The 14343-nt window shown below is 47.6% G+C and overlaps 5 protein-coding genes across 5 annotated transcripts; 2 read left to right on the forward strand and 3 right to left on the reverse strand.

The window, feature by feature from the left end:
• Positions 1-1082: 1082 nt before the first annotated feature.
• Positions 1083-2329, reverse strand: N7516_003179 (NAD-dependent epimerase/dehydratase family protein; the record flags this gene model as incomplete). The annotated part of the gene is made up of 3 exons (XM_057215899.1): positions 1083-1999; positions 2064-2225; positions 2284-2329. The coding sequence occupies 3 exons, from the start codon at positions 2327-2329 to the stop codon at positions 1083-1085; spliced, it is 1125 nt and encodes a 374-aa protein (XP_057077782.1).
• A 2546-nt stretch (positions 2330-4875) lies between these two features.
• On the reverse strand, positions 4876-6270 carry N7516_003180 (uncharacterized protein; the record flags this gene model as incomplete). Its single annotated transcript, XM_057215900.1, has 4 exons — positions 4876-5697; positions 5780-5899; positions 5996-6096; positions 6168-6270. 4 exons carry the CDS (start codon positions 6268-6270, stop codon positions 4876-4878), a joined length of 1146 nt encoding a protein of 381 aa, XP_057077783.1.
• Positions 6271-6480: 210 nt separating this feature from the next.
• N7516_003181 (calpain-like protease PalBory) lies at positions 6481-9196 on the reverse strand (the record flags this gene model as incomplete). The annotated part of the gene is made up of 5 exons (XM_057215901.1): positions 6481-8178; positions 8229-8384; positions 8438-8669; positions 8720-9090; positions 9152-9196. 5 exons carry the CDS (start codon positions 9194-9196, stop codon positions 6481-6483), a joined length of 2502 nt encoding a protein of 833 aa, XP_057077784.1.
• Positions 9197-9750: 554 nt separating this feature from the next.
• N7516_003182 (putative peroxisomal carrier protein) lies at positions 9751-11083 on the forward strand. The gene is made up of 4 exons (XM_057215902.1): positions 9751-9911; positions 9978-10522; positions 10576-10813; positions 10865-11083. Exons 1-4 carry the CDS (start codon positions 9811-9813, stop codon positions 10986-10988), a joined length of 1008 nt encoding a protein of 335 aa, XP_057077785.1. The 5' UTR covers positions 9751-9810; the 3' UTR covers positions 10989-11083.
• A 2092-nt stretch (positions 11084-13175) lies between these two features.
• On the forward strand, positions 13176-13721 carry N7516_003183 (uncharacterized protein; the record flags this gene model as incomplete). The annotated part of the gene is made up of 2 exons (XM_057215903.1): positions 13176-13243; positions 13406-13721. 2 exons carry the CDS (start codon positions 13176-13178, stop codon positions 13719-13721), a joined length of 384 nt encoding a protein of 127 aa, XP_057077786.1.
• Between the last annotated feature and the right edge of the window lie 622 nt (positions 13722-14343).

Raw genomic sequence — 14343 nt, forward strand, 5'->3', positions numbered from 1 at the left:
GCTTGAGAAAGAATTGACGCTGCCAATCGCATTTTCAAGATTTTCGTTATGGTGGCTTGGCTCAGAGTGCGAGTCTGCATTAGTGGCGGCCGTGGGTATGATATGATCGGTATGCGCAAGTATACACGAGGGAAAAAAGGAAAAATCAAAAAAAAACCCCCTTCACGTTACAAAAGACCCATCGACTTGGTTGGCTGGGTGGCTTGGTTCAATGCACACACACTCATGCATGGCAGTCGGACATCTTGCACAGTTTCTGTTCCGCTGCTCTTCGTCATTTCGGTCATAGGGTTAGAAGTCTCGAATTAATTCAATTGTTTCTATTCAAATTTGCCATAGGTCATTCTCTCCCACTAGCAGTCCAACCTAGTACTTCTTGCGCGGTGACAATGTAAGCCTATATATATAACTATACGTATACCTAGGTAGCTCTTAGGCCTGGGTTGTGGATATATCCTCTGTGGAACCTGCACAACATATCTGCAGGGTCTATGCATGATGTACAATAATAGGCCTAGCGCCGTATTTCTAGTCTAAAGGTACGTAAGAAAACATTGATTCGAGATGGGAATAGAATATCAAAATGAGAGAAGGGCTGGAGTCCATATGCTGCCAATGCAGGGCCATGCAAAAGATAAACAGGGAAGAAACCGGAATAGAAACATATATGCAAAAAAGAAATAGACAAGAAACCCCCCTATATAACAGCGATTATCAATTACAGTACAAGATCAATTCACATCTAGCGATGCTAAACAGGTCTGTCTAGATAAATAGCTTCAAGAGGTCGAAGAGAGGGGAGCAAATGTGGACAGGAGAGTGTATGGAGATGCAGATCATGAGATGGTCGTGTCGTAGGAGGATTCAATGCATCATTTTTCGGACACAATGGGATGAGATGACCGATTTTCCTCATTTGGTAGGGAAAGACCGTTAATGAATCATGGACAAAGATAGAAAGATAGAAAAGAGTAAAATAACCGACGGACGGGATATCTTCAAAAAGAACAGAAAAAAGACAAAAAAAAGCCAAAAACGAAAAAACGAAAGACGAAAGGACCAAACCCCAATGGAATCCTTTCTCATGGCCACCAGCCCATGCGCTTATAGCTGTCCACGATTTCACGGATGCTGTCAGTCCCGAAGGTTGGGTACAATGGCTTCCAGCCAACCTCATTCTCGAACTTCGACCCGTCAATGGACATATCCTCACCCCTGAGGATATCACGTTCCAAGAACGGACTGATGGGTCCAGGCCGCGTGATATTGGCCCTCTCGATAAGCTCAGCCCAAGTCTGCAGACCGACCTCATTCATATCATCGAGGAGATCATCGAGGTTCATCTTAGCGAGCTGCGAAGCAAGCGAACCGACAAACCCAACCTTAAGACCGAACACCTCCGTCAAGGCATTGGCAACATGTTCCTGTCTGGTGTCATTGTGATCAACAACATTGAAAGCAATAACGCCATCCTTGGGATCGACGAAGCCCTTCGCCGCGCGCCACTTAGCAACCTCGAACAGCGCGCTCGCAGCATCCTTAACGTGTAGGGTATTAACTTTCAAGTCCTTAGTGTGCAGCAACTGCAATTCCTGCTGGAGATCTACGTGGACGGCAGAGAGACAAATGCCCGTGGCGAAGTAGCCCGGGTCATAAGCGCCGTAGACGTGGGGCAGACGTAAGGTGCAGAAATTCAAGTTGGGGATTTTAAGCAGTTCATCCGCGGCCTTGAGTTTCCACGCGGCTAGCTTGTGCCACGGGACGATTTTGTCTGTTTCCTTTCGTGGTGTCGAGCCGCCCTTGTAGACGTGCGCGGTGGAGGTTTCGATGAAGGCGGGGATACCGCGTCGGGCGATTTCCTTGCCGAGTGCGAGGGAGAGGGCGTAGCTGCGCACTTCGTAGACATCGTCTGGTTGGGAGTGACGTGTTTCACCGCCGCAGTTGATCACATAGTCGAATTGTTCGCCATTGGCTCGGTCGAAGATCCGCGGGAAATGTTCTGTGGGGGAAATTGGGGTTTAGGTAAGAATTTGTGTTTTTGGATGGGGGAGGGTATTGCTTACGTTCACGGCTGGCATCTGCCTGGACGAATTTATCCTTTGAACATGCCTCTTGGAATTCGGGGGCTAACCAGGCCAATTGTGGGAGGACTTTGTCTATCAGACGGACTTCTGAGGCTAGGTTGTTCTCGTGGATGTATAGCGCGAGGTGTCGACCGATAAAGCCTAAAGACGGGGAATGTCAGTTCAGAAGGGAATAGTAGTAAGACAAAGAGAGACATACCAAGACCTCCAACAATCAGAACAGCGGGTTTTTTGGCGTCAGCCATTTTAAATGTGAAAGAGAAAAAGGTCTCCCCGCAGGTTCAGGAGAATGAAAGGGGGGAAGGCGAAGGTCGGGAGAAAGGAGGGGGCGGACTAAAGGGGACTAAAAAGAAATAGAGGCCGAGAAAAAGAATCCGAAGAATATTATTAGATGGAATAAAAAGAAAAAAAAAAAAGAAAAGAAAAAGGAAAAAAAACCCCCAAAATATTATTATTCACATCTCCCCTGCCAAGCCGGTTAATCCACGTTGATAGCAAGTGGGTTACAGTGGGAACACCAGCATATACCTGTGACGTCGGAGGGGAGAGAGTGGGTGTTAGTGGGATTAGTACTCCGTACGAGGTTGGAATTCCACTCATTTTACCTGAAGGTCTATTATACACATATTGTATGTTGTACTAACTAAATAGTTAACTAATTAGTTATGTGATACCAAATCAAACCAAATCAATTTGTTCTTCATGTGTTCTTTGTGTGTACTTTGTAGTCCCAAATACCCCCGTAGAATCTGTCTTGGTCCCATGGTACCGGGTTTCCGATCACCCGAACCAGAGATGCAATGATAAGCCTTTTCTATGCTTAATTTGACTAGATATCCATTGGAGTTAATTTATTTCAGTTATTACACGAAGTAATTTCACATATGCTGTAAAACAACTGCTAGATATGATCTTGGACTTAAATGAAACACCAGAATGTTGCGAGTTGAGCCATTCAACGTGCGTACAGATGTTACATGGAGTCATCAAAAGCAATTTCGGGATATTACTCCCATTTGAAATTGTAGTCGTACATATTGCTCTTTAAAACGAACTATTCTAATAATAGTTGAAGTTGAAACTCCTCGAGTAGGGGCCGGGCTGCACACAATCGGGAAGGGAGGGGATGATGGGACTAAGGCGGGCGGGGGCACCTTGTTGATGGAGCCGGGGGGTGGGGGGTCGATGCTGCGAACACGAACACAGCGTACAATCGAAGCAAAATGAACAAAAGGTAGTTTAAAATTAGAGGAATGTCGCAATTCCAGGTAGATGTTGGTAAATGTTCTTTAAAAACAGATCTTGGAGCACTGTGACACAATCTTTGCCTTTTCTGGTCATACCACACGCTGGGAGTCCTTATACAAGGTACTAATGGGTAGATCTTGTGGTCTGTAGAAACGAATCCAAGTGGTTGGCAAGATAAACTCTGAGACAATAACTTTGGAATCTATATTTGGTTGTTTAGAGACCCTAAACTTTAATATAAGTTTCAGTTTCATGACCAGGCCAGCATCAATCGAACCCAAAGATGTAAAAAGCGAGGGTGTACAGTTGTGTATGTATGTTGACATTATAAGAGATCTTTGGTAGTATTCAATCCCATTGTGTAGCTGGAAGTCGCACAATATTTCTCTATATTCCATCTTTTGCACGCGGCCTCAAGAAAAGTTGCCGCTGGTAGACCATAGGGTTTTGTAAAACGAGTCAATTGCCTTCGCAGAACACGCAGACTCGATGTGCCGTAGGCTAAGGATGTACAAAAAGGGTGGAAAATAGAGTATGGGTTTGGTAGAGCTATCTAACACTTGTTTGATGGAAAATAAAGTTATCTCTCCTGCAATCAAGTCGGTGATTAGGGTATATATACGGTGAGACAATTTTTCCAAGAAATGCACCAAAACACAGACCATATCCCACAACTTAGACCAGACTAAGCGAGTGGAGAACAATTTCTACATAAGACCTTTCGCTTTTGATATAAGTACATCCATACAACTCGGGTATCAATTCAAAAAACAATATCCAGACCGTATGCTTTAAGGTTATATCTCGGACTTTTCTTGGTGTGTAATCGAAGCACGGAGCCAATCCCACATTCAGACGTCTCCCTAAATCTTGGAACGGTGGAGTCGGCTAGTGGACCCGATCTTGCGTGCCGTACCCCTTTCCACCACGTGATAGAAATTAATTTTCTAATGGAAGCGGGTCTCTGAACGGAACGCATTCGGCGAAACTACCGGTCAGCAAACCTACACCTCCGTGTTCAACGCCGCCTTTAAAGTAATAAGATTCACGTATTGTATTGGCATTGATCCTTCCGCCAGACACCTGGCATTCAATCCAGACCTAGCGAGAAGGTCAATTCTAACGCAATCGACGATATCTTGCTACTTCAGAGGCAGGGCTAATATCTCTGCAAATTGTGGGCCGGGTTCCGGTCAAAATATAATACAATCTGACGGATCTGTCAAAGGCTAGAACCTAGATCTCGTCAACAACATTATCCGGTCTACCACATTTCGCAGGAAAACAACGAATGGACGAGACTTGCTGGTATTGCAGGTATCGATCAGGCTTCAGTACAAGAGTATACAATGCAAAGAAATTTCCTAGCGAAACCTCGGATGGAAACTCAAGACAAGCAAGCATGAGACAGATCAAATTGAACACGAAAGAGTTACACTGGTCAAATCCAATACATTTCATAACAGCCAAAGCAAGGTATATTCATAGTGCTCTAACAACCGCAAGAGTAAGCAAATGTGAAAATGATACAAAGCCCATAGAATCATGATGCGCCTAGACACTTCAGCGAGCTTCTGAGCTCCTTAATAGCGGTATCAACATCGTCAAAAGTCAAAGCAGAAACCGCCCAACGAGCATGCTTCTGCGCCAACTGCACAGTGTTATCATCTAGACCATGTGATGGTTGCGACGGAACATAGGGAGCCGGAGCAACCGGGACGTTGGCAGCTGGGGGCGGAACAAATGCCGGAGCAACCGGGGGCGGGATAGGAGCACTAGGACCTGGGGTATTGTAGAACGAAGCTGGATCTGGCGTGGGGACGGATGGTTCCTCGGACGGCGGAGGGAAAGACTGGAATGCAGTCGGGGTATCTGGAAGTCTAGGTACTGAGGATGAACCGCCAATGGTTGCTGGAGTTGATGGGAGTTCTAAGCCGCCTGTATTGGTATCATCAACATCCATCGGTTGCAGAGGAGAACCAGGTGCGTTGCGAGGGACAGAAGGGATCTCGGGCGGGCCGCGAGGCGTTGACGATGTGCGTGATGGATGAAGCGATTCATCAAGAGTCGATTTCCGAGCTAGCTCTCGTCCAAATCGGTCGGACTCGTCTGGGATCTCTTCGATAGAGGCCTGTCTTGGCTTAGAGGCCTGCTCCGCTACCGACTCATCAAATGCCTGGACGTCAGGGTCGTCGGCGAGTTCTTCTTCCTGTTTTGGCACGGGATTTGTTGCGTTAGGATCTTCGCCGGCTTTGAGAGCTTTAACGATCCGGACCGCGTGGAACTTGGCGAATTTGATCCGCCCAGCAAGTTCTGGGTCAAGGGGGCCCCCAGATCGAACAAAGTTCAAGGAATGTAGCCGCTGCTAGGAAAGTATCTCCCGTTTGCCTTTTCAGGTAATTAGCCATTATAGCTTAGAGAGCCACTTGGGGAGCTCACTTTGTAACTTTGTTGGCGTTCATAGCGGCCTCAGCACGACTGAAGACCTCCAATCCGAATTGTTCGACATAGGCGCTCGCCGCAACAGTGTCTGTCACTGTATCATTATCTGGGTTTTCTACTTTGAACTATTTCAAACCAATATCATCAGCTGCTATATCTCAAACGCGCAGTGCGGAATATAGACTAGTAGGAAGGGAAGGAGGGTAGGGAGCCTGACTCACTTGCTCCAGCTTGTCCACGAGGTTCGTCGTGTAGAGTTTGATCTCGTCGTCGGCATTATGCAGACCCCTTTCAATAATCTGGTTCACAATATGGAAATTGCCTACGAAATTAGGGTTCAATCAGCTCAAATGTTCAGTTGCGCTTTGCTTTGCGCGGGGTCTGGCGACTTACACCAGTAGGCAACCACAGGTTTGGCCTTCTCGATCTGAGCTGCCCTGATTGCAAATCGACCGATGTCTGCCGATCGAAGTCCAGCTGGTATATTACTCGACATTGTTTAGGATGTTTGTTGTGTTAAGGAGAAGATGCATGTGGTGAACAAATGACGTTTGGAGCTCTCGGAGTTCCCACCGCCCGTGTGCGGGGGGCCGAGTTAGTTATCGGTTCTTATCTGCCGGAACGGGTCTTGAACGAGTTGGAGATGTATGAAACTAGAAACTTTCATGATATGTACTATGTAGTTTATTTCTGATTGTACTGGGTATCATTCATCTTCAATTGCCCACTTTCCAATCTCCACTCTCTCCTCCGCCAATGCTTCCACTTCAAAGTGATCCTCCACCTGCCCTCCCGGACCTCCAATACGCTCGATAACAATCCATACATAGCGTGATTCAGCACTGGGTAGCAAATCGAAGTCTCCAACTCGTACCCCGGACGCAGCGTCACTATGAGTTCCATCCTCTGACGTGGCCAATATCTCCTTATATGGCCCCTGCCCCAGCTCCACGGTCATCAGCACGGGAGACGGAGCAACAGCGCGAGCGCCGATCGTGGACCGCTTATTCCTTGCAATAAGTCGGATCCGTGTCAAACGAGATACCCGCAGCGAGGCTATCATCCGGTCCTTGCCCGGAGACAAAACACCCACTTCAGATAGGACGGCGCGCCGCCCAGCAGACTCGGAAACCAAGGGCTGGACTACACACGGGATCGTGGATGAGATCCATAACGTGAAGCGGCCAAGCTGGTCAGGTGCAAAGGTGGAGCAGACGATGGTGTAGGTGCCTCTGTCCAGGGATCTGGTCTCGGCCAGTGCGCATCCGCGACGGTAATCGCCACTATCTGCAATGATGTCTCGGCTTCGCACGCGCGACACGCGCTGCCCGTTTGACCAGAAGATTTTCACGTGGGTCGCTAGCTCCGCTTCAGTGGTCTCGAGCAAGATCGAGACATCTGTCGGTTCGGAAATTCGTATACTGAATTGTGGATTGGAGTGGTACCGAGGCGATTCGGCATTCCCGCCCGCTGTCATTGCTGTCCAGGAAGCACTTGCCTTGGTCAAGCATAGATATTTATCTAGCGAGGGTGCCACGGCCACAGGTGCGGTTGAAAATGCAGAGAGAGTAAAATTCTGGGTGGATGATGGAAGTGATTGCTCCGAGATCACTGCGGTGTAGGTCGACTTGGGGGGCATTTCCAGCCTCATAAGCGTGTTGGGAGAGTCCACGTATGGTCCGCGGTGGAGCGCACCATCGCTGAGAGACACTCTTCGGCCATTTGCTTGAAAGATGTAGATGCTGATAAAGCCTACTTCATTCTCCGACCCCTCAGAACTGAATTCTTGATAGTCTGTCTTAAAATGTTTTCCGAGCAGCAGCCAGACCGTTCCTCCCGAATCACTGGAGATGGAGAATTGGGGATTCTTCACGAAGCAGCCGGCGATAGCTCGACCATGCGACAAATCCCAAGTGAAATGGATGTCCTCGCGGTATTTGAACAAACCGGGATTCCAATTAAGGTAAAGATTCTCGAAATTGAGAAGAACTTGTTCACAGTCCATCCAAAACGTCCCTGGGGAGAGGGGAGGTTTATCATTCACGTTAAGTGAACTAAGATCAGCTGTAAGACTGCTTTGTATGTTGGGTTCCGCACCAGCCCACGGGTTCTTCAAAAGAAACTGGCGACGACCCTGAACTTCCTTCAAGTCCAGAATAGCATAATCGTGCTCTCCCACTAGCCCCAGACCTTGTTGTTCCCGTTCACTCAATTTCCCGGTGCCAATAGTCAAAACCACATCGCCATGCCAGAAAGGACTATATAGACGACCCCAGATCTCATCGGAGGTCGAATCGTCGTGATGTAAAAAGACTTGCTCCGGAATCCAACCAGTAAGCACCCAAAGGTCGGTCCCTGAGTTACTTCCTGGAAAATCATAGCCTCCGCGGACCTTCAGGTAGGCCTTCTCCACAAGAGCAGGCCACAAAAGTTCGAGTTATTGAGATCGATCACATGGAGTGAGCGTGTAGTCTTCGACGAGGGCAATCGATCATCTATCACTACCTTTCGGAAAGATCCATTAAAGTAGAAGCGAAATATATACTTCCCAGAATGCGAAAGTGTCGGGCTATTATCCTCACTGCATGGGTACAGTGTCGGCGATGCATGCTGTTCGAATTAGCTTCAAGAATTCGTCAATATAGAACCAAATTAGTCCATACCTGTCCTAACCCTCGTTCCGATCTAGATGTTGTGGCGCAGAGGCTTGCGACCACTGAACAGTCTGTTAAGACATCCTGCACGAGATCTGTTTGTTTTGAAGTCGACATAGCTGGATCAACTTCATCGTGTGTTTGATTAGCCGTATTCTTGGTCCGCAACAAATCATGCGGTCGTTTCCAGCCTGCGAAAATTTCTCTCTGGCATTCAGAGAGGTGTAAATCAGGCGCATCCCTATACCTGGTTAGAACAAAAATCTGCATTGGGCGATATTTTCCACATACGTAAAAGGTTGCCCTTTATATTCAAATTCATCCTGAGGCGGCGCACGATTCCATGGTGGAAATATATAGCCGTTAAGTTTGGCACCCTCGAGGATGATGATTTCTTCACGCGTAGTGAGCTTCCGCGTAGATGCGGGCGGTCGTAAGCTTGGAAAGGCTTTCTGGGGCCCCGCACGAGCAGTCGACTTCCAGTCAGCAGCGGCCTTGATCTTCTCGGCTTTGGACAGCAATTGTTTGCATTTTGTGTCGAGATATTTTTTATCATCGGCTGGCGCCAGGCGCAGCGCTTTCATATAATACTCCGCGGCATTGATGGCTGCCTCCAATGCCGCTTTCTGGGAGGTGGCTGTGGCTACCGCCTCTTCAGCGCTCTATCGAGTCATTAGCTTTATTCTTTCAGCAGTAAGTGCAAAATAAAATAAATAAAAATACCAATGCTTGAGATATATAGGATTGTGTGGGTGCAGGTCTAGACATCTCGTTGACCGGTAGTCGTGGAGTAGGGTGTAATCAGATCGAACAGCAAGTAAATTACCGGATTTGGCTGAGCCGAGAGAGGACCACTCCAGGGCTCTCCCTACATATTATTAATTCCGGTGAAGAATTCGAGACTTGCCATTTGAGTAGATTAATATATCTTTGTTAATAGTTTTATATATTGTAAATTGTAAATATTGTATATAGAATATAATAATAAATAAGTGAAAACATTGGAATAAACACACATGATGTAACTGAGGTCATGACATAAGCCTCAACAGCACCGAAAGTGGACCTCGGCTCAATTTAAGGTGAGATAACGCCGAGGTGCTTTTGTGAATTCCGGCTCATGGGCTCGGTCTCTTCTCTTTTTCTTTTTTTTTTTTTTTTTTGGTTGTTCGGGTGACTTCGGTATGGTCATCATATCTCTATACATTTCCCCATTGTGCTCTCTCTTTTATTCCACTCTCTCCGTTGTTCGGAGCCAAGCAGTGTAGAGCCCCGCTCAATATTTCTCCTGTTGTCCGGCCGCTAAGAGAAGCGAGTCCTCTTCCTAGATCATATTCTTATTTATTGCGCTCCTTTGATTTTGAATACCCTTAACCGACATCATGGCTGGTCAATCCAAACCTGTTCTGTCGCCATGGGGCAGCGCCGTGGCAGGCGCGACAGGAGCTGTTCTTGCGAACGCGATGGTGTACCCACTTGACTTGTGAGGTCCCGCAGTCCTCGAATTATCAGATCAAAATCCGCTGACTGTATCGTCCCCAATCTGTAGAGTCAAGACAAAACTACAAGTACAAGTCAAGGAGAAGAATGGAACCGTGAAAACCGACGACCTCGAACATTATGAATCGACTATGGATGCTATTACCAAAATCGCAGAGAAGGAGGGCTACAGCGGTCTGTACGCCGGAATGGCGGGAGCCCTTCTAGGTGTCGCCTCAACAAACTTCGCATATTTCTATTGGTACAGCGTCGTAAGAACGCTCTACGTGGCTTCGGCCAAGTCGACACAGGCCCCCGGTACAGCCATTGAGCTCTCCCTGGGCGCCGTCTCTGGTGCCGTGGCTCAGATCTTCACCATCCCAGTGGCCGTTATCACAACCCGACAGCAAACACAGCCAAAGGGCGATAAGAAGGGGTTGATCGAGACGGGTCGGGAGGTGGTCGAGAGCGAGGACGGCTGGACCGGCCTGTGGCGCGGCCTGAAGGCCAGCTTGATCCTGGTCGTTAACCCGGCCATCACCTACGGTGCATACCAGCGCCTGAAGGAGGTTCTCTTCCCGGGGAAGAACAACCTCAAGCCCTGGGAGGCATTCCGTGAGTGGTGGTAATTCTTGGTGTCAAAAATGGCTTGCTAATTATTATTCTAGTGCTTGGTGCCATGTCCAAGGCTTTGGCCACGATCGCAACCCAGCCTCTGATTGTTGCCAAGGTTGGACTGCAGTCCCGCCCACCACCCAGCCGAAATGGCAAGCCCTTCAAGACCTTTGGTGAGGTCATGAAGCACATTGTTGATAATGAGGGTCTCTTTTCCCTCTTCAAGGGTATTGGACCTCAGATCCTGAAGGGTCTTTTGGTTCAAGGTCTGCTGATGATGACCAAGGAGAGGTATGTTTTCTATTTCCAAATTAACATCTACTTGTACTAACTTTAGCAAAGGATGGAGCTCCTTTTCATCATTTTGTTCGCCTACCTCAAGAACATCAAGAAGGATAAATTGCGCAAGGCAGTGGATTTGGCAGCGGAAAAGGCCAAGACCAGCATGCCTGCTACCCTGAAATAGTTGTCTTATAGTTAGACGGAGGGGCTTTTGGTTTTCCCTTCGATTCTAAATTGTGTTTACCTAACTGGCGCGTTGGTGGCTGTTGGCAATTCTGGTAGATTTCGAACCAGCATTTTCGTGCTGGAGACACTCGATATGGTATAACCCTGTGTTTCTAGCATTTCAATATCATCATAGATCTATACATGGTCATATCATGCTTACTTTCTTTAGCACCCCTATAGTGCCTATCTATTGGCATACTATGTAGCTGAGTATACCAGGAAATGGGGCTTGAAGCGTGCAAGTGCAACCTCTCAGTGATGATTCCAGCAAATATCGCAACTAGTGCAAATATTGGCCTCCTCTATGTCTCGCGTACCATTACTTATTACTTAGGGATAATCTTCTGATTGCTCATCTTTATACTAGGACCAATCCCAAAGTGGATTTACTTTGGGATTTACTTTGGGATTTGATATAATAATGAAAAGATGAAGTCATCAACCCTTTCAGGTGTCGGTGGTATAAGCTAACATCATGTAGGGGAATTTTATTAGACCAAGCACAAACCAGCGAGAAGCATTCCTCATCCTCAAATTCAGTCGTTCCAGCATCCGAGATACCGTTTTCTTTCCGTCACCAAAAAAAAAAAAAAAAAACCGAGCGGTAGTCAGGCACACAGAAAGATGTCCGGGACCATGATCGAGGACAAAGACTATCGGGAAGCCCACCTCGAAAAATCTAAGGATATAAATAAGCTCCAAAGATATCGCTTGAGTGAATACTGCGCCAAAATTAGAAGAAACAACAATCTGTCTCCTTTTGACCAGCATAAGTTTTTCTTTGTGGAGGAAGACCTCTGAGAAGTTGTCCAAGAAGAGATATCTATTAAAGAGGAACATAATATCTTGAAGAAGAATGCCGAAGAGAGACTCTATGCTTTGAATGTCACATACTGGCTCTTGATGCAAGAGTGGGTGGATTGTCGTTCCTGTTTCCAAATTGGGTGTCTACAAAGAGCGTTTGAGCTATGGCGGTCCCATCCTAAGTGGTATATGCACCGTACGCTTGTTGAAGATTGTGCTAGCCGACAAGGATGCTGTGCTCGTAGGTGTGGATGTTGTCTTAACCGTAAGATTGATCCCACACATACGCTTGGAGTTGGACATTGTACCGTTGAATGTGCATGTTGTCGGAGAGCCCGAGGCTTTGACATTTCTGAGGAAGATAAGAAATCGTTAAAATCACAACGTCGTGAGAAAATAAACTATTGTCCCGAGCACCGAATCGTACGAGTCGCAATATGGGGACTTGTCGGTAATAGCTATGACAGTCCGTTCAACATGATTGACGCGCCACCAATCTATGGGCAGATTGCAAAAGACAAGACTTCTGCAAAGAAGAGGTATAAGACTTGATTGATGGATACTGCTGTATCTTTTACATCATATTGCAGGCCTGTACCTTCCCTACGAACGATTGCAATATTGTACCTTCCCTACAAGCCATTGCTTCCCCTGTCTACAAAACAGTATCGTAGCCCACCTAGGAACTTCACATTCACATCATTTTGAAAGCATACCGTACTATCACCAAAATTACTCTCTTATGCATTTTTTTGTCTCTTTTGTTGTCATTTTTGTCGTCTGCCCTGGTCGGTAAGTCTGGTGTCTTTCCTGCTGTCTTTCCTGGTGTCTTTCCAGGCCTCTTTCTAACGCAGTTTTTGTAGCCCCAGTGCCGCACAGCCCCCAAGACAAAGAGTATGCCTTGGGCGTCGAGCTCCTTCGCCTGGCCGCTGATGACGGCCCTGTAATGGCCCTCCGAATTGGAGGAGTGGCGTTGTTCGTTGTCTTTTGCCGAGAAGTGATAATCTTTTTCTTTTGGCTGTGCAGAAAACTGCTTTGCAAGTATGTGACTGGTTGCTGTATTGGATCTATAGTAACAACGTGCTGACCATTGATTCTGTGGTACAGGAAGTGTGGATTTAAGGACGCCGTTGACACCGGCAGAGACACTGGTTGATACTCTGATGGATATTGAGCCGGGAGTGCTGCAGCGGTGCTGCCACGGGTGGTCATCATGCCCGCAATGTGGCATTAAAAAGACAGCATCGAGGGCGCTATTTGCCTATCATGGCAGAGCGTCCGGCTACGGTCGGCGCTGGGCCTCCTCCCCCACTGAGACCTGGGGAAATCAGCCCCAACCATGCCAGGAACGGGCATCATGCCCGCAACGTGGCATTCAAAAGGTGGCGTCGAGAACGCCAAGCCGCCGTAAGCTCCATCCCATACCAATACAGAACATGGTGCTAATCAAGAGTAAACAGGAGGCGATGGAAGCCCGGCGTACAAGAATTGAGGCGGAGGTTCTCCGTGAACACGTCGACCTGCAGGTCGAACGCCGGATGACTAAGATCCTATCATCTGCTTTCCAAGGTTGCTCTACTTATATGGTGGTGCCCGCGGTGACCGTGGTACTCGTGGAGGTGCCCGTGGTGCCCGTGGTGGCCGTGGTGGTGGTGCCGGTGATGCATGTGGGGGTGGTTTCCACGGGGCCGATGCGGGTACCGCCTACCATAGGGCCACTCTTCCCCCGCTGATGAGGACGCTGGCCGTGCCGGTCCTGAACCGCCCGCCGCTGGAGATGTTCCTCCAGCAATCGAGGCTGCCGCAGATGCTCAAGGCCCTGAGCCATTCAACCCATCTTCCATCCAGCCTATCTTCCATCCAACGACAACGGGCCCCAGTATAATTATATATGAATATGGGTTGGGAGTGAGGCTGGCTCCATTTGTATATAACCAGACTGGCCATTTGGACATATAAAAAGCGGCCCCAAACTCCCATCATTACACAAACGTGCATACCTGTAGATGTATCGCCGATGTATTCATGTAAACTCAACAATAAAATTGACTTCGTAGCAACCTATGGAGTACTTGATCTTATATACCCACCAACTATCTTCTCTGGATAGGGCAGATAGATAGGAGAGGTATGGATACCACCTTACAGACATTGAGAGGGAAGTGAGAGATAGGGAATGTCTACGAAGAGAGTCACGCCAATTGTCATGATGAAGCTGTGAATTGAGATTGAATAGTTGTAGATGCTATAATCTAAAAGCTATGAACATGATGGTGAATGTGAACACGTCCAACGAGCATCGAAGCGAAAGCATGATGGATGAAGCACCCTCGTCCTCGTCTGCCCCCCTTCCCTCGCCGGCCATGAGGTAGAAACCTAGTTGCTAGAGGGCACGGGATATAGAGGGACTATAACAAAGATGGTTCAGGACGGTGTGTATACATATGTAGTATAAAAGCTTGTTCATGCTGCGTGAGGAAATCGAACACGTCTGAACTTAGGAGTGT

The sequence above is a fragment of the Penicillium verrucosum genome (genome assembly GCF_028828655.1).
Source record: "Penicillium verrucosum strain IBT 35672 chromosome Unknown utg000001l_segment0_segment0, whole genome shotgun sequence".
NCBI classification, from domain to species: Eukaryota; Fungi; Ascomycota; class Eurotiomycetes; order Eurotiales; family Aspergillaceae; genus Penicillium; species Penicillium verrucosum.